The sequence below is a fragment of the Hipposideros armiger genome, unplaced genomic scaffold (genome assembly GCF_001890085.2).
Source record: "Hipposideros armiger isolate ML-2016 unplaced genomic scaffold, ASM189008v1 scaffold_60, whole genome shotgun sequence".
In the NCBI taxonomy this organism is placed as follows: Eukaryota; Metazoa; Chordata; class Mammalia; order Chiroptera; family Hipposideridae; genus Hipposideros; species Hipposideros armiger.
Genome location: NW_017731410.1, coordinates 2,097,768 through 2,124,540, shown reverse-complemented (window position 1 = coordinate 2,124,540; position 26,773 = coordinate 2,097,768). Strand labels below are relative to the sequence as shown.

Below are 26,773 nucleotides of genomic sequence, written 5' to 3'. Positions count from 1 at the left end.
AGACTGAAGAACAAAACGACAGCAACTTGTCTGTTCCCCTTCCCCCAATTCCCCAGCATTGTTCCCATCCCCCCAATTCCCCAATAAAAATCTTTAAAAAAAAAGAAAAAAGATAGCTTCCTGGAGATTGTTGTCTCATATTTACATTATTTCATGAACACTCTTTTCACCTCACCCTTTCTTGATGTCCAAGCCAAGTCATTATCAGACTGCCAAGTACCCCTGCCACCCAATTTAAAAAAAATAGATGACGTGTTTGGTCATCCTAGAGAATGAAGTTATAGAAATGGCCCCATTAGTTGTAGTGCTCTTGATCATGAAAGGTAGAAGGGTGTGAATGAAGTAAGCCAAAGAAATGACAAGTTTGGCAAAGAGGAAATTTCAACTTCAAAAGATATTATAAACAACGTAAAATAAATATTATATTACAATCCATAAGAGAAAATTTGATAGAACCTTTAAAAAGTCTTTTTTTACCCCAAGCTTGAGTAGGCTTTATTTAAAACACACATACATTGGAAGCAGGGCATCAATCACATGCGCCCACTAGTAAACCTCACCAGCATAAAGCAGTGTCCTCCAGGGAAAAGGCATGAAGCCAACAGATGCATATATATATATATATATATATATATATATATGGTTGAGGATTGCCTAGGGAGGTATCTACATCATGAAAATCTACTGTGAGAATACAGGCCCACTGAAGTCACTGAATCCCCCAAGTGATTGCTGGAACAACAGTTAAAACGGTATGTGCACATGCTGGAAGGAATGCAACAAAGGAACAACAGAGTGGAAAGCCCCACACCAGCATCTCGTGTTTTCCCATTTAGCTGAGACCTTGCCATGCTGGTGATTACCACTGAATCTGGAAGGCTCGTACAATGCTGAGCCCATTAAAGTTTCTTCTCTTCAAAGCACAAATATTAGACCAATTATGCTCTTTGTGAGTTTTTCTGAACCACAATGCAATTACTTGGTTGCGTCAGCTCATGCTAACCGTAATGAACAGCTGATCTTAATCACAGATACAATGTGTTCTGCCACTAAGAACACGTGGTTTCTAAGCCAGAGATATGAAGTAACTTACACTTCACAGTAAACTCCTAAAACATAAAGGGTGCATAAGGCTGCCTCTTCTGTTTTGTAGTTCTTTCAAAATAATGAAAGCATTGTTTTACAAATGCAGAGACAGTACTTGTAATGGATCAACAAGTATGCCTTCTTTTTTTTTTTACATTTCAATTTTTTTTCTTTAAAAGGAGTGAGTTGTGTACAGGGGGGTTAAATGCTTTATAGACAAGAAAACAAAACTGCGCTAGAACCAACTTATTCATCATCATCATCTTCATCTTCTTCGTCTTCCTCCTCCTCCTCATCCTCTTCGTCTTCCTCATCTTCCTTCTTTTTCTTGCTCTTTTCAGCCTTGAAAACTCCCTTTTTTGCTGCATCAGGCTTCCCTTTAGCTTGGTATGCAGCGATATCCTTTTCATATTTTTCCTTCAGCTTAGCAGCCTTCTTCTCATAAGGCTGCTTGTCATCTGTAGCAGTGTGATTCCACACCTCTCCCAGCTTCTTTGCAACATCACCAATGGACAGGCCGGGATGCTCTCCTTTGATTTTTGGCCGTTACTCAGAACAAAACAAGAAAAAGGCCAAAGGAGGCCTCTTGGGTTCATTGGGATCCTTGAACTTCTTTTTTGTTTCCCCCTTAGGAGGGATATAAGTTTTCATTTCTCTTTCATAACGGGCCTTGTCCACTTTTGCCATGTCTTCAAATTTTCCCTTTTCTTTAGCAGACATGGTCTTCCACCTCTCTGAGCACTTCTTAGAAAACTCTGAGAAGTTGACTGAAGCATCTGGATGCTTCTTTTTGTGCTCCTCCCAGCAAGTTTGCACAAAGAATGCATATGATGACATTTTGCCTCTCGGCTTCTTAGGATCTCCTTTGCCTATGTTTAATTATTTTTCCTCAGCGAGCACAGAGTCACCCAGTGCCTGTCCGACTCGCACTTGCCCCGGCGCTGTCTCTATGGAGCTCAATGTACTGCAATGGCTGTCAGAGTATGCCTTATTTAAGCATACTTCCACCAAGATGTAAGATGGGTCAGGATGATTTTGTAAAAATATGAGGTTGATGAGCTTCCAAAATAAGAGCAGTAAATATGATTTACAAAGGTGCCCATCTCTAGAGAAAATTAAATAACAAAATCCATGTTTGCTCAAATATGGAGGATGCCAAAAAAGTGTATACATATTTTAAGAAAAGAAAACTATATTAAAATTGTAATACTCAATATATACTGATAACAAAAGACAAATACCAGTCACGTTTGACTTCTGCAATTACAAGAGGTGCTCAAAGTGGTTACCATCAGTGTCCAGACACTTCTGAATATGGGGAACTACTGCTTGAGCAACGTTGACCAAAGTGTCCACTTGTATACATTTTTTGGCATCCCCGGTATGTCAGTTGTTCCGTAGTCCATTTCTTAAGGTAAGTCTGAATCTGGTCTGATTTTAAAAACACTTACAGAATATCCAAACATGTTTCTAAAATGTATTTTGTTTTACCAGTGCCTGGATCTCTTTAGAACAATATGCTGCTACCACGCCATCCTTAAAGGTTTGGACATTTAGATTTTTGTAGTTCGCTTACTTTTAAATTCAGTTGACCATATTGTTTTTGTTGCCCTGATTTTTCACACCTTTCCATAAAATCACTGTAAATATGGAATGCCAACATGGAATTAAAGTATCCGGCATCTATATGCATTCAAATGCTCAGAAAGTCTCACATGCATATGAACATGGAAAGTCTGAGGTTGCAAAGGTAATTGTTATCGACATTTACTTTTTTTTAAACTCTTTTTTTTTTTCAATTGGTAACTGACTAGGACCCATCAGCTCCAAGTCTAGTCACCTTTTCGCTCTAGTTGCAGGGGGGCACAGCTCACCATTCCATGTGGGAAATGAACTGGCAATCTTGTTGTTAAGAGCACGCGTTCTAACCAACTGAGCCATTCAGCCGCCCACATTTACTTTTTAATATAGTTTTACTAAAGAAAAAAGCACTAGACTGGGATTGGAGAGACTTGAGTTTTATTTTCAGCTCTGACCCGAAGTAGTTACATTTCCCTAGGGGAGTCACTTGAAAAGAAAAAAAAACAACCAAACATTTTATTGAAGTAAGAACGACATAGACAAAGCTGTACATATTTAATGTATATAACCTGATGTGTTTGGAGATACGTACACATAATCTATGCCATAAACATACCTGTCACCTCCAAAAGTTTCCTCCTGCCCACTTTAGTTATTATTACTATTGTTATTATTTTGTGGTAAGAACACAACATATGACCTACCTTCTTAGCTAGATTTTAAGTATACGCTACAGTATTGTACCTGCAGGCACTATGCTGCAGAGTAAGCTCCAGGACTTCCTCATCCTGCATAACTGAAACTTGGCTCCCTTTGACTGACACTTCCTTTTCCCCGCCTCCTCCCAGCCCCTGGTAACCACCCTCCTACGCTCTGCTTCTATCAGTTTGACTATGTTAGGTTCTTCATGTAAGTGGAATCATGTAGTATTTGCTCTAGGTGTGACTTAGCTCACTTAGCAAAATATCCTCTGGGTGCATCCACATTGTCTCAAATGGCAAGATTTCCTCATATTTTAAAGTTGAATAATATTATATATGTATATATATATATGTAGTATATATATAATATTACAAGTATATATAAAAATCATATTTTAAAATCTGATTCGCCTGTTAATGGACATTTAGATTGCTTCCAAGTCTTGGCTATTGTACGTAATGCTGCCGTAAACATGGGAGTGCAGCTATGTCTTCCGGATCCTGATTTCAGTTCCTTTGGATATTTCCTCAGAAGTGAGATGCTGAATCATATATCATAGTTCTATTTTTCATGTTTTGAGAAAACTCTATACTATTTTCCTTAGTCGCTGCACCAGTTTACATTCCCAACAGTATACAAATGTTCCCTTTTTCCCACATCCTTGCCAATGCTTGTTAGCTTTTTTTTTTTTAATAATAGCCATAGGAGAGTCACTTTTAACTTTATTTTTGCATCTATTTTATCATCAATGACTCCAAGGAATTAAATTAGATTCAGTTCTTCCTCCAACAAATAAACACTGAGTACATATGATGTGTAGGGGCCCATGCTAGACGCTGGGCTGTTCGCATGGTTGTAAGTGGGAACCAAAACCAGTTCCTGCTCTCTAAACATTTCCTCTAATATGTTAACTGCTCCCTCTTATCCGTTTTCCATTTTTGACTTCCAACTACTTACGCATTATCTTGAACTCCAGCTGTTTAAATCCATACACATCAATTTCCTGATAAAACTGATTTTCTTTTCCTGTGTATTTCTCTCCGAATGATGATGACCTACTTCCCAATGGTCCAGGATAGACATTTTGGAATATGTTTGACTTCTCCTACAACTTCATCTGTCATTTCCAAAGTTCCACCAAGACTCAAGGATTCACCTCCATTTGTCTTGGATACACTTTTCTTTAATTCCATGACTTCAAGCACCAGATTGCTATTTTTGCTTGCCTACTGACTTCTCCGCTTTCAGGCACTCCTGTTTCCAATCCAATCTATATGCAATTTCCGACACTAAGTTTCATCAAACAACCTTCTCAATGTCCTCTATTTGGGTCCAAGCTCTTTTGTCTGGCGCTTAGGGCTGCCAGTACCCTTCCCCGTCTACCATCCCAGTGTCAGGCTTGTTTGCTTACCACTGCACACACTTTTTCTCAAATCTACGCCCTTGCTTACTTATGTGGCTTCCCAACTGGGAGTGACATTTCATCTTCTCTTATTAAAAGTTAAGTCATGGGCCGGCCGAGTGGCGCGATGGTTAAGAACTGGCTTGGGACGCCAGGGGGCCCTGGTTCGGATCCCACATATGAGGGCCAGTGACACTGCCCTGCCCTCCACAGCTAAGATGCTGAACAACAGCTCGACCTGGAGCTGGGCTGCCATGAGTCACTGGCGACGGCGTAGGCTGCAGCCCCTGCTGCAGTGGGTTGCCATGGGCTACCATGTGTAGCCAGCAGCCAGCGTGAGCGGCCAGCAGCCGCAGTGAGCGGCCGTCCAGAAGCCAGCGACTGATCTGCCTCTCCAGGGAAGAGCGCAATGATGGTGCCAACTTGGGCCAGTGAAGCAACGTCCTCCACAACTAGACTGAAGAACAAAAACGACAGCAACTTGTCTGTTCCACTTCCCCAAATTCCCCAGCACTGTTCCCATCCCCCCAATTCCCAAATAAAAATCTTTAAAAATAAAAAAAGGTAAGTCATTTTTCAAGGCTCAGTTCAGAATCAAGAATCACTTACTCCTTTTTGAACTTTACTGAATTAATAGCCTATACTACACTGATTAGCGGTATTATTCACTTCTATTTCATCTATGTCTTCTACTAGAGTCTAAGCTTATATATCTCCCATAGAATTTAGTATAATGCCAGACACATAGGATGTATTACATAAATACTTGTTGCTTGATTGGCCAACATGGCTGAAGGAAAAGCTCTGACCTACCAACAAACATTTGTACAGAGACAGCTATGTTAGAGTTCATGGGTTAAGTAAGATGTATAAAGCATGGTCTCTAATCTTGAAAGGTTAACATCTTATTATTAACATCTCACACATGTATATAGAATTCTGAATGGTTGCTCTGCCTAAAGTTTAATTCAGAACATTAGCAACATCTATTTTTTCACTTTATTCTTACTATCCACTCTATGTACTCCTTTGTTTCTTTCCACAGGTTTTTCTGGCTTTCTTTTTTCTCATCTACACATTCACCTTCTTCAAAGACAGGTATGGGAAGGAAATTCATGAACTGGAGGCCCCATTCAGCCCTGATTTCTCAGTTTCCCATTTCTTTGCCTCTGCTGGCTTGAAAGAGAGGGATTAGAGAATTGAGAGGATGGAAATCTCACACTAGGATGGGCTCTTATAATAAAGGACAAAAAGAGACTGAGATCAAATGGGTGCACTCAGGCTCCTAAGAGGAAATACGAACCTCTTCCTTACTCTATTCAGATTCATTCAGACAATTAAGGACTTTCTGATATCAGACTGCCCTAAAATCAGAGAGGCAGGACTGAATGAGAGGGAGCTTACAGGTTCTCCTCATCTCAGAAAATGAAAAACAGACTTTCATAAAATGTTAACCATATTTTATTATCCTTTAAAAAGATAGCTCATTTTAACTAGGTGGTTTAAGTTTTTAAGGCTTGTTATGTATTATAGTCCTCTTTAAAATGTATGTAGCTATTAGTAACTAGTGAAAATTACCTTTTATATGTGTTTTATGTAAAAATTAAATTTTTAAGAAAAACACGCACTGTGTTTCAGTTTATTGTCTACCTTATGCACAAAGAAAAGCTTAACAAGTCGGTCCACTCACTATTATTTTCCCAGAGGTAAAACTCCCTGAATTGCAAGCATAATGCCTAAAAGAGTAAAATGGTGACTGGGATGACTCTGCTGGCTGAACCTTTAAAAAGAGGGTAGGGGAGAGTGAGAGCACAGGATGGAAGGACAGAGGATATAAAAACTTACTCCGTCATTAGATTTCTCATCTGAGATACTCATAAGGCGAGTAGAAGAGGGAAGCACCCCCACACATTCTGGTTTACACCTAAGGTACAATATTTGTACTTGGAAAATGTGAGAACTCAAATCCTTACTTTTGATAATTCTTAGGGGATTATTATCAAACTAATGAAAAGTAAACGATAAACATCAAAAAGGCACATCTTTTCATCTGTGACATATAACAGAGTGATGGATAGATCACAATTTTCCTAGTTGATTTAAATTCCTTTTTGTTTATTATTGTAGTTACTAGAAAAATGGGCTTGTTTAGCTTGTTCAGCTGAAGCAAAGTTTTACTAACTCCTGTTCTTTTTTCTACAAGATCCAATAAAAAGACTCACTAAAAATTATATTAAGTATAACCCAAAAGAGCTCTAATATTATTTTTGTGTAATTTTCAACAAGTTAAATATGTCTTGAAATTACTAAAAACAAACAAACAAAATAAAAAGCCCTGATTGATAAAGAGAACAGATAGGTGGTTACTAGAAAGGAAGGGGGCTAAGGGGTGGGCAAAAGGGGTGAAGGGGGTCAATTACTTGGTGATGAGTGGTAATTAGATATTTGGGGGTGATCACTTTGTAGTGTGTACAGGTGTTGAATTATAATGTTGTACACCAGAAACATAGGTTTTTTTTTAAAGCCATAAAAATCATACCTAAAGTGAACTTCACCAATATTATAGGGTTTAAAATATGTAAAAAAAAATCAGTAAGGTTCGTTATAAGTAGTAGATCAAACTCAGTAGCTCAGTAAAGCACCAAAAATATAAGCTCAATATTGTATTACAGAAGTAACATGGGCTAACATCTCATTCACCACTTCCCAATCCTTCCTGCTGAATTTCAGCTGCTTTAAAATGAGAACAATTAAAGGACTCTTGCCATAAAACATAATTACAGAACAATGACTATTTTGGATAAGTACCTTCCTTGGAGTCAACCCAGGCTTCAACCAACATCACTAATCACTTATTTTAATATTGCCAAAGAAGTTTTCTTTTTTAACTTTGTTAGTGTCCATTACCAAATGATTAGACTGTATTTTCTACCATAAGCGGCTAATTCTGTTGAAGTCTCACAAAACAAACTGTAACCAGATAATATTTTCCATTACCTTGTGAAGAAACTAAACAGCAACAACAGCAAAACACACTGGCTTACCATTTTCCTTCTTCATTTTCATATTGTTGAACAGTATATCCAAACATGTCCTCCACGGGGCCGCTGAAAGTCATTGAATTTTTCACGTCAACATTGAAGGCCACACAGAAGTCTAGAAGAACTTTAAGAGGGAAAACAAAGTCCAGTTACACAGAGTTAACTAAGATTTCACTACGTTTTGAATTACGGAAGGCATTCTTGAGGTTACCATTGAAAGCTGTGCTCTTATTAAAAAGAGCAATGATGCTCAAGATTGAGAACTACAAGAAAGGTCTATGATATTAACTTATTACGGACTGGGAATCGACACAAGGGCTTTAAAGAATACAAGTGTTAACATTCAAACAAAGTCCCATAGTAATTTAGTATCTGCATCATCCCCAGAGCTTAAGACTTCAGACTGTGTGGGAAAGAGAGGGCAGAAACTCAAGCTCACATATGACTAATGCAGTTACAAAGGGTTTCCCAGCAGTAAGCCCCACAGCAAACCATGGCCACTAATGAAATGTAAACAGCTTCATTTTCTCGTTTTGACTACAGAGGATGCGAGAATCACCATGCAAAGCCTCAAGCAAGGAAGATTTCTCATTGTTGCTTCTAAAGGGGAGGCAAGCTGATTGTCTTCACTCAGGAATGGCTTCCTATGCAGCCCTGAGATTTGCTCTGCCTTCCTCCCTGAATCAAACAGTGGATGGCAGCTTAGACTAATACACTAAATCTTCCTTACAGTGTTGTTGTTGGTGATAACCTCACAGGTTGCTGTCAGAGATTACATCAGATGATATATCTAGAGTTCACTCAATGCCTGGCACATACTAGATACTCAGTGAGGGTTGATTCGCTTCAATTTCCGTGTAGTTCAGATAATGGAACCCTTTATAAGTGAGACTCCCTCCTAAAAGTGTTCTGGATGGTGCCAAATTCTCTCAAATGCATGGTATCAAAATCCATGCCTGGTACTGTTTTGTAAAGTATACTTGTAAAGTTCCAAAGTATTCCCTTCCTAGAAGTACCTCAGAATTCTTCTCAAAGATCACTCCCTTATAAAATCATAGAGCATCATAAGGTGCATTCAGAGATGGTTAAATTTCTACTCCCCTTAATTAAAACCATGATATAGCCACATGTATCTTGGAAAATTCTCTTTTCTTACATACTGTAAACTCTTCCATAAATATAGTCTAAATCCAGACTCTAATTCATTGTATGTTCTAATTCATAACCTTCACATTTTGGTAACAATATGAAGTCATTCTTTGAAGCATAGGATTCTATACTACTTAGAGAAAATTTTGTTCTTCAAAAAAGATAATTATGTATATCTATTTATAATATATATATATATATATATATATATATATATATATATATATATTTATTTATTTATTTATTTATTTATTTATGTACACCCATTTATAAAGTCTTTCTTGATCTCCACACCTGAAAATAATCTTTTAACAACTAAATCCTCTTTTTATAAAAAAAAATCTCTCTTACAGATAATTTTTAAACAGTATTTACATTATAGTTCTCTGTGTGAGATTTTTTCCCCTAGATTGAAAAATTATTTATTAACTTTTATTTTTTAAATGTATTTTTCAATTACAGTTGACAATACACTATTATATTAGTTTCAGGTCTACAGCATAGTCATTATGAAGTAATCACCCGATAAGTCAAGTACCTATCTGATACCATACATGGTTATTACAATATTATTGACTATCCTCCCTATGCAGTACTTCACATCCTCATGACTGTTTTTATAACTGCTAATTTATATTTCTTAATCTCATAACCTTTTTTTCCCCAGCCCCCTCACTCCTCCTCCCATCTGGTGACCATCAGTTTTCTTCTCTGTATCTATGACTGGAAAATTCTTAAAAGCAGGGGTTCTCTTACTCATCTTTCTTATTCCTTCTCAAAATCTAGCACAGCTCCTTGTACACAGATGAGCAATAACATATTTGTAGAATGAAAGATAACACGCTGAAGGAGGAAGTGCGCCAGTTGTAGTTGGAGGTGAACTGGCAACAATTTCATCTTCGTTAAGGAAAACTTTATGGAGATGGAAACTTCCAAGTTAGATTTTTGAAGGGGAGTGAGAAATGTGACTTGGCAGTGAGAAGAAAATATGTCCCAAGGATTTAGGAGGGTCTCTGCAAGGTATAAGACACAGGACAGGACAAATATGGTAGCGAGATCATGGAGACATTTGCCTGGCTCGCTTGGAAGATGCAGAAAAACAATGGATGGGTAGCACAGGTCCATTTATGTACATTTCCTGTTCATTCTTCAAGGGTGATGGAGAACAGCTGGTTACCATCTTCCACATAATAGCCTTTCATATATTTGAAGACAGTTTTAAACCCTGTTCACTCTCTACTCCAAACTAAATAAAATAGTACATGCTCCTACCCTTTCCTCACAGGTTTAGTTTTATTTTTTGAAAAGTTTCAACAAATTATTTTTGATATGAGAAACACATAAAATAGTACTTCTACAGTGGGATTTCTCAACGTTGGCACTCTTGACATTTTGGGTCAGAACATTTTTTGTTATGAGGGGCTCTCCTAGGCACTGTATTTAGCGGCATCCCTGGGCCCTATCCACATGATGCCAGTCGTACCCTCTGAGTTGTGAAGACAAAAGTGTCTCCAGATAGTTCTAAATTCCCGACAGCAAAATCATCTGAGTTTAAAACCACTGTTCTATAGATAAGGATGAGAATACTACCATCAATGATTTTGTTGAAAAAGATATCTGAACACCAAGACAGCAGCCTCCGTATCACCTGGGAGCTCATGAGAGGTCCAGTGTCTCAGGTCCTTTCCAGATTTTCTGAATCAGTATCCATGTCCCAACAAGATCCCCAGGAAGTCTGATTTCTGTTAGGGCTTGAGAGGCAAGATCTGTAACATGGTACCCCTCTTTAATAATTGATGCAGGTAAAAGAATTTACCTAAATTAAAAGTTCTCAGCACCCCTTAGACAAAAGAGGAAAGGGGTTATCATTAATCAAGGTCAATTCACCCCTCTTGAAGAATTTTTCCATCACTTCATCTTTAGTATACAACTACGCTCTCCCAAAGGCTGTTCATGGTCTCCCCCCCCCCCCCCCAATACAAAAGCAAAGCTTTTGGTTTCCTTTTTGGGCCTGTTTGTTTATTCTACATGTTGTGTGGAATGTCCGGGGGTGTGTGCTGAACTTTTTTCATTTCCTGTCCTCAGAATTCTCCAGGCAATTTGCCCAAAGTGATTGTAAATCAGCCTCTTTCATGTTTGCTAAGGCACCAAGGAGCCTGAAGCACAGGAGATGACATAAAAAAAAAATAGTTTACATTTTGTTCTTTTGATTTAAAGGAGTGCATAAACAGTAAAAGTAGCTACTCATAACTTCAGGTTCAATGCTCATTTTGTTATACTAAGTTGTCTTGGAACTTTATGTACCAGAAGTAAAGCAAAATCATACTTATTCTCAATCAAAGCCCAACAAAAACAAAACATACAAACAAACAAAACTGAGGCGGCTTCAGGGGCCATATAGGGTGAAAATGATTGGAAATAAAACATAGACAGTGGTCAGATGTCAAAAGTAAATTCTGATTTCACATTTACCAGCAAAAAAAATGTTTTTTCCTTAATAACAACAATAACAATATTGTGTACTTGCTATGTGTTACTCTTCACATGCTCCTCATATAATTTGCCAATAACCCTACAATTGAATAATGCTATTATCACCACAGTGCAGATGAGGAGAAGGGGGCTCAGGATGGCAGAGACATTTGTCCACAATCTCCCAGGACTCCCAAATCATTCATATTGATTCAGTTTTCATAAGAGCACTAAACTGGGAAGGGTTAGTAGATGGCGACATGAGGATGTGTTTAGAAGAGAGGCTACCATCTTTCCATGTCTTTCCATCTCTTGAGAGCAGATCTGAGGAGGGGGCTCTTCTACAGCGGCCACAGCTGGGAGGAGGCTGGAATGAGGGGGAAGATTAAAGAGGGAAGACATCGCTACAGAGCTCTTGAGGAAGCTGCATGAGGGTTTTGAACTCAAACATGTAAGTTCAGGTAGAAAAAAAGGGAAAAAGGTTTCTCTTTCAAATATGCTTATATATATTACATACCTTAGGGTTAAAAACTGAGGAGGAAGATGAGATTATTGGTATTGAAGGGTATCTCTTGTGAAAGGGATCATTTGGTGCAATTTCTTAACCTTAGGATGGACTATGATGTGTAAGACAAATAAAAGAGAGAAACCTCTTCCTAACCTACAGTTGTGTAGTGTTTTCTGCTTGTATTTTGCCACTTACATTTGCATATAAATATTGGTATTGAACTCAGCCATACACTGTGGCGGTTAGGCAGGACAGCGGTCATTACTCTCTCTGTGTTAGGAAACTGGACCTCAGAGGGGTTAACTGATTTGTCCAAGGCCGGGCTGGGTCAGTGGCAGACACAGCACTTCAGCGTTGGTCTTCTGAGGCCGAATCATAGGCTTTCTGTGACTGCAGTGCTATTGAGTTGATCATATTAATAAAAATAAAATAACCCAGGTCAACAGAATCCTCAAATGGCCCATGGGAGCTCTTAATCATCTTGTAGCTTCGGAGTATTATTTAACTATTCCACAAATACAAATCACGTGTGTACTTGGGGTTGAATATATGCTAGACCCTGGAGATAAAAGTCCTAACAAGGCAGTGTTCCTGCTTTCACACCTCTTATGGCCTAGCTTGGAAAAAATAGATATATAGCAAATGAGCTAACCTCTATGAGCCTCAGTTTATCCCATTTAAAATGAGCTTACAAAAGCCTTCCCTAGGGAATGGCCAATACATGAGTTAATGAACTTCATAAGTTAAATCCAAAGGGTCAGTTTACCATCTGGCAGTTGAGTTTTCTTTTGGAAGGGGATTTTCCCCCATTCTGATGATCATTTGTATCTTGAAAAGTGATACAGAGGTGTTATATCAAGTGGGACAGGACAGTGGGTTCATTGACTCATGTCCACAGCATATTTCCGGTTTCTGCTCCCAGTTGCAATGACATGTATGAAGACAACCTGAGATGAGGGTGTCCGGCCCACCAGGTGGAAGAGCTGGCCGAGGAGGAGTGCAGGGGATCACTGTTCTTGCAGTCAGATCCCTTGGCGTCTCATCTCAGTCCGTCTAGAGGTGGTGCATGTTTATGATACCGCCCGGGTTCTGAGCTAATAGCAAGTCAAGGCTTCTCTCACTCCAGTGACAGCTATTTTACTTCTAACCTACTTCAAAGATCAAAAGTCTGTTCCAAGGATAGGATGAGCCTGCAGACGCCTCTCCTATATACAGTCCATACGACCTGAGTCACCGTCTTGAGCCACCTGAGAATCAGAGAGCACACCTAGGCAGTGTAACCGCTGTGGTGCAGGGCAGCAGAGGACCCATGCACCCCAAACCTGGGCACTGGTACATCCTGGGCACCTCTTACAAAGCTTCCTGGTGGAAAGGGTTCGTCCGCTGCTGCTTGAATGGATATAAACTCCTCAAGTCATGTATGCTTACAGTAACTATGATGTGATACATTAGGTATTTGTATAACTCCAAATTTACTTTTTATTCTCCCCTTACATTTAGATAAAACACATTTAACATGGGGGCATTCCAGGGAGTTGGAAGAAAGACGTTTTTAATGATAAGAGTTGGTGAAAGTTGGAAGCCCATTTCCTCAGCTGGTAATATGTAATGAAGTATCTTTATAATATCAGTGTTGTGGATCTGAAGTCTTAATTAGTTTAATTATTCTAATTACTCTAACTAAGTGAGTTGGATCTCAATTTTGGTATACTTGGTGTCTTAAAAGATAAAATCTGATCAAAAGTGTAACGGAGCCTGTCCAATAACATCACAGCATTACATCATTCTCGTTGATTTGACTTCTGAGATGATTATTTTTACAACATTGCCATCTTGAGAAGGAGGAGCCGAAGAACTCCAGTGGTGAGGACATGAGAAACAAAAATAGAATGAAAGAAGACAATGTTAGAGCTTTGAGCAAACAGTAGAGAACCAACACATGTGTTTGGAAATGACATCATAATCTTAAATACAGAAATTTATATTTTCTGGAAAATATACCATATCCATCTCAGTGTCTCCTTCAAACAACTGGAACTTCCCACTACAGTTATGTAAGAAAAAAATTGGCTCAGTCCGTCTCACCATTCAAAGTTCTTTCAGCAGAAATGATGTAATATGTCAGCAAGATATCTACCTTCATCAGCAAGTCCAGAAGAGCCAATCCAAATAAACACCTCAGTGTTCAAGGATTTTCCAAGTTTTATCCTGGGAAGCTGCTTTTTAACTTTAGCTTGGTGTAGTGAGTGAATTGTTTTGACTTTTAGTGCTAACGTCCTGTGGGCCTCCAGTTATTACAAATGGTGTTTGAACTTCAAAGTGAGTGTGTGTATATGTGTGTATCTGTATATGGCTAGTGGGAGAGAGGCAAGGAGGCCCAATTCTTGGCACACAGTAGGTGTTTAATACAAGTTTGATAAATGGAACAAGATGGAATAAACAAAGAAATGAAGATTACTAGTATAAAGGTCATTCTGGCTGTAAGAACTTGTCCCCTTTAGTAAGTGCTGCCCAGAATATTAAACTCCAATAGAGTGTTTCCCAAACATCTTTGGTTAAAAAAAAAAAAAAATTTTTTTTCTACATAAGTTTCTTCTTCCACGAAGTTTGTTTTTCTTTGTAGTATCTACAGACATCTGCTCTTTTCCCATATCCTCCCACTGCAAATAATTGCTGGCTCTGCCAGCTCCTCTCAGAATGTCCCTTTTCCCGAAATTCTTCAACAGTCTCAGAGCCCAACGCCTCCACCTTATCAGCATCATCTTCTGGCTCAGTGTTTTACAGGATGAAAAAGCTGCAGAACCTTAGGGGTCCCTGGATCCCACTGTGGGAAACATGCCTGGTGTGTTTGTGCAAGCAACACGAGCACAGCACTCTGTTCTCCAGCTGCCCTGGCATCCTGAGAGCTGAACTCATTCATTTCTGTGACCACACAGCATGGAGCACAGCATACAGGAAGGCATAAGACACTTCAAAACAGAGCAGGGTTATCAAGTGCTTACCCAGAAACATGAGGTCCAAAGTCTTTGGATGTGTAAGAATCTAAATGAAAGCTGTACTTTTGTTAATGAAACCTTTTCAATGAGTTTTATTAATTTATGTATAATCTCTTAGTGACATAGTAAGACACAGTTTTAAAGTTATTTTTGTTAGTATGCACAACAGGTACTTATGAGGACCAGGAAATCAAAAAGGTAGTATGCAATGTAAAATAAGTGATTTCCAATTTCTCTAGTAGCTTGAACTGGCAATGTCAAATTCCAGGCACTGGGAGAGTCCATTGTTGATTCTCTTATACTATTTAATGAAACAGTTTTTCTGGATGGCTTGAGTGTCAGCTTTTGAAGGGTATGCACATGTCCAAGTGTATGAGACATGGTTACTACTTCAGATACTTCCATTGCTTCACTGGGAACAGTGAATTTTTTTCTATTTCTTATTTGTTTGTTTATATGTTAAATAAGCCCAACGGAAATTAGGAAATTGGAAATCATTCATATCACCGTGTAAACTACCTCTTCACTTTCCTGACCCATGAAACTACCTGTTGTGCATACTAGCAAAAATAACCTTAGGACTGGCAATGTGTTACTAGCTCATATATACTATTGAGAAGAAATTGTATGTAAATTAATAAAATTCATTGAAAAGAATTTGTTAATAAAGGTACAACTTTTTATTGAAGCCCTTTATTGTAAGGCATCAATGCACAGAGTACATATGACAGCTGGCTAAGATTTGACTCTTAAATTGAACCAATGACATCTCCAAAATGTGACAAAAAAAAAAAAGATTATGCAGTTACCTAATGTGCACATGGTACAAAAAAGAGTCAAAAGCCATTCTCTTTTTCTTAATTGTACAATTTGGAGGTAAAATTGTTTGAGTGAAAACACACTTAGGTGTAACAAAACAAATGGAAAAGAATAACCATAAACATTTCAAATATACACACTAGTTGAAAGCATTTGTTTAGATTATTGAAATTTGAGGCAAAGATTTTAAGCTTTTTAAAAAATGTGATCATTTGTACTGCAATATATCACCTATAAAATATAGCAGACATTCCTCACTTAGTGGAATTCCAAAAAAATGGAAAAAAATCAGTTAAATTAGGTTCTGATTATTCAGATTGGGAAATAATTACTGGTATTTTGAGTCAGATACAGTATTTTTTCAAAAGGGACATGCCTAGACTTTCAAAAATGTTTTGATTTTTATGCAAGGTTTTAAGAATGCAATCAAACACATAAAATGATGTCTACCTATATTTTATTTTGCCATGAACCCCAAAGGGATATTACATTTAATTAGCCTTGAGCTTTCATTTTTTCTTTTTTGTTTTGCTTTTTTGTTTGTTTGCTTTTTGCCAAATTGCTCAGAAGCGGGAAGCAAAGTGTACAGATTTATAACAGTCCTTCCTGATGGAATACGGTTATCTAAATGCTTTCTGGTTTAACATGCAATTGGTCAATCATTAACATTAATACATTAAGGGTTTCATGAAGCTAACAAAATGGAATACTGTGCAAACCCCAACCAAAAACAAAACCTATAAGAAAACGATTGCTCATTCTAGAGTTACCCAGTAGCTTTAACTGGCAATTTCAAATTCCAGGCACGAAGAGATGCCATTACTGATTCTCCTATACCGTTTAATAGGTTAATATTTCTGGATGTCTCAGTACTGCCCCTAATAATATAGTATCACTTAAACTGAAATGATTCCGTATAATTATTCTTCCTTCCTAGTTACTTATTATAGAAATTTTCCATTATATCATTCACTACCAAGCCTTCCTCTCATCAAAAGCTTTTGGTACCTCTACTCAATTTAAAACTTATCTGGTTTATCAAGAGGGAATAGTGTAAGCTAAATGAATATAGCTTGTTATTCACCTGAAAAAATTTGGAAAAGAAATCAGAAACTATTTTAAAGGACACTGGGGTTTGTTTATAAGAGATGAAGAAAAATCTCAGTAGCCTGGAATGTTGAAATATTTAAGAAGGCAAGGGTCAGGAGAATGCTTGTTTTCTTTTCAGGGGAAAGATAAAACTTTTTGATGCTTTTTTTTTCTGTTTTGAGAAAGCTCTAAACTTTGTTTTCTTAGCTATAATTGTTGTTGCTAACTAAGACCATAATGATCTTTTAGCACTTAGAACGTTAGCGGAGCAGTAATATCCTTGGATCCAAACTCCATTTTTATCTAAGTAGCATCATCTCTTACATTCTTTCCATTAGCCTACAGGGTATCTTGAAACTGAAGTAAATACAGATGTTATAGTTAATATCCCCAAGAATCGGCTGCCAGTGTTTTTCTTAATGAAAGCATTCTTGTACTTAGAATCACAACTCTAGCGACTAAGTACTTGTCATATCAAAGGATCTTAAAACGCAGGTAGAGGTTACCTCCGGACTGGGGGAAAGGGAAGGGAGATAATGGGTGCCAAAAGGAGATAAAAACATGGCTGTAACTTGACATGTTTTTAGAGGACACAGCTCACTTTCCATTCCTGCCAGGTGGAGGGGGCCTCACTAGCTGTAAGGCTCACTCCTTGTCTATTCCTATACCTGCCCTCCTTTCACATTTAACTGATTGGTGAGTTTGGAAGGAGAAACTCTACAGTAGCCCAGACTTCTCTCTTATTTATTTTCTCTTGGAAGTGAGCCTTTCTACAAAAACAAAAAAAAACCCAAACCAGCTTTATTCTATTCCTCCAGTGTCAGGCTCTGATCTGGTGCTGGAGGGTAAGTCATCTTCATCTAGGGGTCAACAGTGGGAATTCCATTCATCAGCTGTGCTCCATTGTGATTTGTTGTCATTTCCCAATTGGTTCTGACCTCAAGTGAGGGACAGATTTGTTCATTATTTGGCTTTCTCAAAAATCCTAATGGTGTTTTATTTCTTATGAAGAAGAAACAATTATGGGGAAATAGTTAGATTTCACCAAGCTGGGTATTGAGCACATTCATGTTTGTTATATAATTTCTTAAAATTTCTTGTTAGCTTGAAGTATTTCATGTATTTCATTTCATAAAAAACTTATAAATTTTCTCTATGTAATTATTATGTTTGAAGATGTATTGACGTGATAGAACATCTCCAATTCTCAATTTTATTCTATGTTTGTCCTATTTTTATAACTTTTGACAAAGAAATTTAGAACAAACACAATGCTGTTCTGTTTCTTAGAGCTGCCGGGAGACACAAAATGAAAGAACTTGAATGAATGGTCTTAATTATCTTAACCCATTTCCTATTTATATGATACCTTGACCTTTAGTGACATTGAGAGTGAGGGTCAGCAGAAGAAGATATAAGGAAGCGTGATTAGGATAAGGGGGAGTTGTAATAACTTCGGCAGCAAGCAAGGTGAACTACAGTCTGGTGGAGATCTGGCCAAGGGTAGTTTGCTGTGGGAGCTAAAATCTTTTTTTTTTTTTTTTAATTTCATTGGGGAACAGCCATGGTCATTGGTTACACATTGCTTTCATGCCACAATGGCATAGTTGACTCTTTTAAGGAGGGCGCAGCTCACAATGGCCTATGTGGGGATCGAACTGGCAACCTTGGTGTGATCAGCACCACGTTCTAACCAATTGAGCTAACCGGTTACCCCCATGGAGCCGCAATCTCATAATCACACTCTGGTGAACATTACTGAGGGTGAAGCTGGAAGGGCAAAAAATGTAAAAAAAATTTGGAAATGAGATTAACACTATAATTAGCCAAAGTCCATAATTTGCTTAAACAAATACACTGAACTGAAAATGTATTGACTGCTAGAATTTCCGCTAGTTCCTTTCCATAGTTTCCTCAGAACTTGTCCACATTCTAGTTTCTTATTTCATATTCCAGGACTGCACTATTTATATGGATGGATCAGTACCTCTTTGGAGAAGTGCAGACAATCCAAATTATGGAACTCAGAGTCACATTAAGAAAGAGACACATGTGCTGCTCCAGGAGCTTATAATTTGTTACTCTGGGAGAAGTTTAACTAAGAAATATGGAAATAAGTCATTAACACTTACTGGCTTTCCACTGGCCATTTTTATTTCACAAACACTAGGCACTCAGGAAAGACGTTAAAGAAATAGGTCAGCTCTCAATTTAGAACTCTCCAGCCTGCTACAGGTGGACTGAACATTTCCTTCTGAGAATATAAACATATAAAGATGGAAAGGAAAAATGCCATGGAGTTCTACAATTATCAGCAAGTTTAAATAGGATATAGCAAGATTATGGCAGATGAATGAGAATGTGTATTTGACAATTTTCCTCAACTACCTCTCTCAACTTTAGAAAGCTTGCTGACCTCATCATTTCTCACCATTCTATGTATTCGTGCAACTCTCTGCTCTTAAATTATTATTTGGACCTTTAAAGGGGCAGAAATTAACACAAATGAATCGATAATAACAAAGACCTCTCCTTCTGACATTAATTGGATCTAATACCACATTTGCTTAGAAGAGTTTCTTGCAGTAAAACACACACACACACACACACACACACACACACACCTCTATCTCTAAATTCATCAATTTATTTTCCTTTCTTTTGCCCAAAGTGTTATTTTTAAAAACACATATCTGGTTATAATACTGTCTTATTTTTGGATGGCTCTCCAGAGCCTAATAAATTCTGTCCTACTCCCTAAATAGCATTTTAAAATGAGGCATCATTTCACTTTTCCAATCTCATTACCACTTCTGGCTAAGAATGTCAAGTTATGGCCACCCTTTAATATTTGCAGTCCCCTGAAACATCTTCTATTCTCATCTGAATCACTTCTCAGCCTAAGAACTTCCATCCATCTTTTAAAGTCTATCTCAAGGTCACCCTCCCGAGCTGCTCCCACTGATAATCATTCTTTCTCTGTATTCCCACAGGACCTTAACTTATTTATCCCATAGGACACATTATATTACATTACAGGTATCTAGGTTACATGCTTTATTCCCCTCTTGGACTATAAGCTACTAAAAATTAAGAACTCATATTCTTATCTTCAATGCCTAGAACAATTTCTAGATATAACAAAGATGGTGGATTGACTCCTAATAGGTATTTCTTCCTTTTATTTAGCAATAAAATCTTTACTTTACTCAGGGTAGCAATGCGCATGGCTAAAAGAAAACTTGTGTAGCAAAGTGGAGTTCTATGACTAAATACTGATCAATGAAAAGTAAGTGGAAATTTTGTATGAGACATCCAGGAAGCTCCTTAAGCAGAAGTGATTCACCTAAAAGATTTGCCCTTCCATTTTCTCCTTCTTTTGTCTTTCTCCTTACTTCAGTAATGAATTTCTACATAAGAGGAAGAGCTCTGAGAGGGACTGAATTGTGCCTCTCCCAATTCCAATGTTGAAGCCCTAACACCCACTGAGACTCAGTTTGGATATAGGGCCTTTAAGGAAGTAATTAAGGTTAAATAAGGTCATAAGATTGAGGCCCTAGTCCAATAGGACTGGTGTCCTGATAAAGGAGGAAGAGACACCAGCGATTTTCTCTCCACATGCATGCAATGAGGAAAGGCCATGTGAGGACATGGTGAGAAACCTGCTCACTACAAGTCAAGAAGGGAGGTGTCACCAGAAACCAACCCTGATGGCACCTTGATCTTGGAATTCTAGCCTCAAGAACTATGAGAAAGTAATTTTTTGTTTGTTTGTTTAAGCAACCCAGCCTGTGATAGTCTGTCATGGAAACTTGAGCAGACTAATAAAAGCTCCAATTGCCATATTAGATTATGAGGTGAATTTGAATGGAAGTGATGTGACAGAATGCTGGAATGGAAAGACAGAAGTAGCACGGGATTATAATGACAACAGAGCCACCATACTGGCACTGAACTACCTTCATGTAGACTTCTTTGATGTTATATGTTATTCTGCATTTTCCTGTTTTCCTTAAGTTACTTAAAGTCACAGTTTTGCTAGTGTCAGGGAAGCCTAATCTTAATGGATCCATTGGTACATAAGTGGTCAACAGAAGTTGTCGAATGAATGAATATATAATATGAATAATATCCTTTTAAAAAAGAGTTTCTTATTGAGTCTAATTCTCATCTCATATAAATCTGCAATTCTGTGCTGCCTTACCCAGCCATTGTTTTCCTTTTCTTTTTTTGCCTTCCATGGTACAATTCAACTAAACTAACACACCTCCCATTTAAATGGCCAAATCACAGGTTTTAGTTATATTTTAATTTACATATATATTTATCTGAATAGCTTCAACTTATTAAACAAATACTACTCCTAAATATGTCCTTGCAACAAAATAAACTTGCTCTAAACTATACATAACTTTATGATCACATAAAAAAGAAATCTCGATACCTACAACACTTCCCTGCTCACCCCCTCCCTCCCCAAAAAAAGAAGTATAGTTGCTATGAATAAGCTTTCAAAAAATTCTGAACTCTGGCCAAGTTCAAGGTAGTAAAGTCATGGGAATAATTTAATAAATAGGTAAAATGGCTGGATATGCATATTCACTAGGAAACAAATTTTTCAGAAGATATATAGCCAAAATGCTTTAGGAAGCCCACAATATATTACATAACGTTATGAGTTTTTTTAAAGACATGTAGAGTTAGTGCATCTTATAAAAATATCTTGATAATTAAGTGGCATTAGACTGGATACACTCTTTTATGAGGCAATAGTCAGGACCCTGAAGGCTCTATACAGTAGCTTATCCTAGTGAAAGACCATTTTACTGTTTTTCAAAGATGGTCTTTTCTGTCTATTGATACTACACAAAGGAAACACTCCAATTTTAAAATCTTGGATGGCTTACCAAAACTAAACAAAACAAAACTCTTTTGAGCATGGCATCAGGATTAAATAGAAAGATAGATAGATCGATAGATACATAGATATATATATATAGATGTTTCTGTTAGAATAAAAAGGGTCTTTTCCATACTTTGGATATTTTTTAGTATTTAAACCTACTCCCAGATTTCTAGTGATAGTATTCATTCCCTGTTCTGACATAGTGTATATAATTTTTGGTTGTATATTGTAATTTCTGCAAGAGAAATCCATTTGACTCATCCTAGGTCAAACTAATGAGTTTAGGAGAACCTGCATATAATGAATTATGACTTCCCAATATTTAACTGGTTTAATGATAAATCAGAATCATAGAGTCGGAAGGTCTGAGACACCTCACTCATTGTTTTATTTGCCCCCCACATTTCATCAAAGGCCAGCAACCACCTTCTTTTGGCAGCTCTCTTATCTAAGTGAGGGTTTCAGAAGGTGCTGCCATGTTTTAAGTGACCGTGCCACTAAGGCAGTGTAGCTAAAAAATAAAAATAAAAAATAGCTACCATGACTTGACTCAAATGTTTCCTTCTTACTTTCCTCACCCCACCCCCAAAAAAAGCTATTAGTTCACAAGTTTACAAATACAGAAGTAAGAGAGAAAAGTGGACTGGGCCTGATGTGTACATAGATTACAAGTATGTAAATAAATGTCTATATGTGACAAAATCTATGAATATGTTATATTCAGTCAGCACACACTAATAAAATCCACCATGTGCAAGTTAATGTGGAAAATCTATGAGGGTTGAAGGCGGATAAACCAGTAGCCTTTCCCTCAAAGGGCTTTAGTCACTGGACAGATGTAAGGCATAACCAAATAACTAACTTATGAGGTTCAAAAAGAAGAAAAAATGTCAAAAGCCCTACGGGGTTACTATAATTGTGATTATTGTAATTTGGCTGCCAATTTTATAAATCCAGACAATCCTACTTTTTTTTTCCTTTCCTGTTTAATCATTGAAAAAGACTGTACTATCTAAAAGCAAGTTGGGAATAGACATCTTGGGACTTAACTTGGGTAATCCTTTATGTATTATGAAAAAGTGTAATCCCTCTTTTTGTTGATTAGGTTGGTGATTCACTATATTTCAACAAAACAAAACAAAACAAAACAAACTTCCCAAAAGGACTCTATATTTCAAATTGGAAAATGCTTTCAGAGTTTCATGTCTATGTTGGAAGTGCTGCCAGAAGGAAAAAATGAAGCAGGATGAAAACATGACACAGAAATCACACTGCCTTTCATTGCTAGGTCAGATTTAAAATTGAAATCTTCCACTCTGCAACATAGGAATAATTCATCTAAAAACAAGCAAAAGGGCAGGGTGGTGATGATGTCACCACAGAATAACTGCAGCTTTGTGTCAGACCGGTCTTATTAGGAGGGAACAAACTGGCACCCCTGCCTGGCATCGAGAGTGAAAAACTGTGAGGGATTCTGTTGCATGTCAGCTATTTCACAGCCAAACCCTGAAGCATATTTTTTCTTCATGCCTTGAGTGCAACTACTATTCCATCCATATTTTGATGAAAGATCAGTAATAGAATTTGTGTGGACACTTTATAAAATACCGAGCTTTTACTACTTTAAAGGTATAATATAGCTTTGTGAAAAATTTAAAAATCGGATTTTCTTAATTTTTAACTATACCCTATTGGCTTTTAGTATGAGAACATACAAATTTAGTAATTTAGACAAAGGCCTTATTCAGAAAACGGAAAGCTTAGAGGCCAATTTTCTGAACCCTAGTGCTATTCTGGAAACTTTTTTTTCCTTCTGCTTGGATGGTGCTATCTGTTAAGAAACAGATGATAAAGCTTTGATTCACCACCTTCTCAAATTGTCCCCACTACAAAACATGTCTTCAAAGATAAATTTTGGATACTTTCAAATGCAGGATTGTATGAAGGTTTAACGTAAGTCCTAATTATTCACCAGTGAGTATAGCTTTAAAAATTTTTTTTCCATATTTTGCTTGATGGGTATTCTTTTTTAATAATCTAACAGTCATTTTTAAGTTGATTGGAGTTCATACAGAAAGTCATAACTTATTGGAAAAGTTAAAAATTAAGGGAATCCAATTTTTAAATTTAGGAACTCAAATAACTATCAACAACTTTTTTATATTTAGGAACTCAAATAACTTAATACATTGGCTCAAATGTCATTCTTGACAAGAAAGGATTGCTTCGTTGACATTTTTAACTGATGTATGAGATGACAGCCCAACAAAGTTGGTCATAAGCTACACGTCACACTAAAAGACAAAGATGCTGAGCTAAGTGTCAGGTATAATATTCCTTTTATGACTTGAATCCTGAGCTAACCGCACACCAGACTAAAGTTAGGATCACAACGGTCAAAAGGCCCAAATCTCAACATTAGAGATGATTTAAAGATCAAAGCAAAAAAACAAGAGTTCATCAGGGGTAACAGTGTGAACGAAAAAAATAAACATGCTTTCTGAACATTTTAGTAGTCCTGTATTGGCAATACCAAAAAACCCTAAACTCTTTAGTACCTTAAAAAGTATTCTCTCTATATGTGAATATGGTACTGTTTTCATTACCTTGCTCTTCAAAAAAGAGAAAAACACATCAATGTCCTTTGAAAATCTTGTTTGAAAAGTTCTTTTCAGAATCATAATTAGTGAAGTCATTTTTCAAAAACTGATCAAGAATTTCTCTTTTACATGGTGGTGAGTTTGTATGATTTTCTGTGTCTCACTAGTCTACAGATTTTTTGACTCAAAAACTCAAATTACCACATTTTTCTAAAATTGTTTACCATTTCTTTCCTTCCAACCTTAAAAATAAAATAAAATAAAATAAAATAAAGCATGACATATATTCAGCGTAGTGCAATGGAGTCCCCTTAAAAACAGGTCCAAAGTTGCAAACCCTGCTATCTGTGAATGTGAACTTATTTGGAAATAGGCCCTTTGCAGATGTAATTAAGTATCTCAGTATGAGATTGTCCTTTATTTGGAGTAGGCCTAAAAGTCAAAGACTGCTCTCCTTATAAGATAAAGGAAAGGGAGATGAGATACCTAGAACCAGAAGAAGCACAAAGAAGAGAAGGCCATGTAAAGACAGAAGTAGAGATGGGAGAGATATGTCTACAAGCCATGGATGGCCAAGGAATTCAAGGAACCACAAGAAACTGGAAAGAGCAAGGAAAGATTCTGCCCTAGGTCCTTCAGAGCGGGCAATAGCTCTGTCTACATCTTGAATTTGAACTTCTGGCTTCCAGAACTGTGAGACAATAAATTTCTGTTTTTTCATTGTTTTGCTTCCCCCCCCCCAATTTTTATAGAGTTATAATAGACATGCAGTACTGTGTAAGTTTAAGATATATAGCATAATGATTTGACATACGAGGGGTGCCAAAAAAATGTATACAAGTGGACACTTTGGCCAACGTTGCCCAAGCAGTAGTTTGCCATAATCAGAAGTGTCTGGATGCTGATGGTAACCACTCTGAACACCTCTTGTAATTGCAGAAGTCAAACGTGACTTGTATTCATCTTTTGTTATTGGTATATATTGAGTATTACAATTTTAATACAGTTTTCCTTTCTTAAAATGTGTATATATATTTTTTGGTACCCTCTATATATATCATGAAATGATTACCACAATAAGTTTAGCTAATATCTCATATACAGAGGGTGCCAAAAAATGTATACACATTTTAAGAAAGGAAAAAAAACTGTATTAAAATTGTAATACTCAATATATACCAATAACAAAAAATGAATACAAGTCATGTGTATACATTTTTTGCCCCCCTTCCCCCATCATATATATATATATAAAAAAAAAAGAAAAAAATTTTTCCTTGTGATGACGACTGTTAGGATTTATTCTCTTAACAACATTCATACACCATACTGTAGTATTCACTATAGTCATCATGCTGTACATTACATCCCTACTAAATATTTATCTTATAACTAGAAGTTTGTACCTTTTGACCACTTTCCTCCAATTCCCCCATCACATCACCTCTGGTAACTATAGATTTGATCTCTTTTCCTATGAGTTACAGTTTCTGTTTGTTTTTAAAGATTCTGCATAGAAGTAAAATCATATAGTATTTGTCTTTCTCTGTTCTGATTTATTTCACTCAGTATAATGTCTTCAAGGTTCATCCATGTTGTCACAAATGGCAAGATTTCCTCCTTTTTTGTGGCTGAATAATATTCCATGGTATACATATACCACATCTTCTTTATGTATTCATCTCTCAATGGACACTTAGGTTATTTCTATGTCTTAGCAATTGTAAATAGTGCTGCAATAAACATGGGGTACAGATATCTCTTTGACAATGTTTTCATTTTCTTCAGATATATTCCCAGAAGTGTAATTACTGGATAATATAATAGTTTTATTTTTAATTTCTTGAGGAATCTACATACTGTTTTCCATGGTGACTGTGCCAATTCATATTCCCACCAATGGTGCACAAGTGTTAAGTGTTCTCTTTTATCTATATCCTCGCCAGCATTTGTTATCGCTTGTCTTTTTGATGCTAGCCAAAATTTTTGTTGTTTTAAGTCACTGTGTTTATGGTAATTTGATATGGCAACCCTAGGAAAGTAAATATTCAGAAAAGAGCACACATCCTCATTTTTACAAAGGTACATAAGGGCACAAAGTGAATGCCCCAATGTAACTACCACCCAAGTCTAGAAAAAGAATATTTCCAGCACAACTGAAGCCCCCTTGGGTCCATTTCCTTTCAAAATAAGAAGCAACTCAACAACAAAAAGGCAAATGACCCAACTAAAAAGTGGGCAAAGGACTTCGATAGATGTTTCTCCAAATAAGTTATACAAATGGCCAATAAACACATAAAAAGATGGTCAACGGTCAGTAATTATTTGGAAAAGGTATTGGGTCGTCGGGAAAGTCATGACATATTTTTCTATGTTTTTCAATGCAAAAATGCGTCATGACTTTCCCAATGACCCAATAAGT

General features: G+C 37.0%; 1 protein-coding gene and 1 pseudogene across 1 annotated transcript in view; both read right to left on the bottom strand.

The window, feature by feature from the left end:
* The window catches only part of ITGA1 (integrin subunit alpha 1), a 154,954-nt gene that overhangs the window by 84,305 nt on the left and 43,876 nt on the right, over positions 1-26,773 (bottom strand). The window contains exon 2 of the mRNA XM_019641443.1: positions 7,816-7,936. Coding sequence (XP_019496988.1) covers positions 7,816-7,936 — 121 coding nt within the window. The remainder of the gene's footprint in view (positions 1-7,815; positions 7,937-26,773) is intronic.
* LOC109382119 (high mobility group protein B1 pseudogene) lies at positions 1,233-4,330 on the bottom strand (annotated as a pseudogene).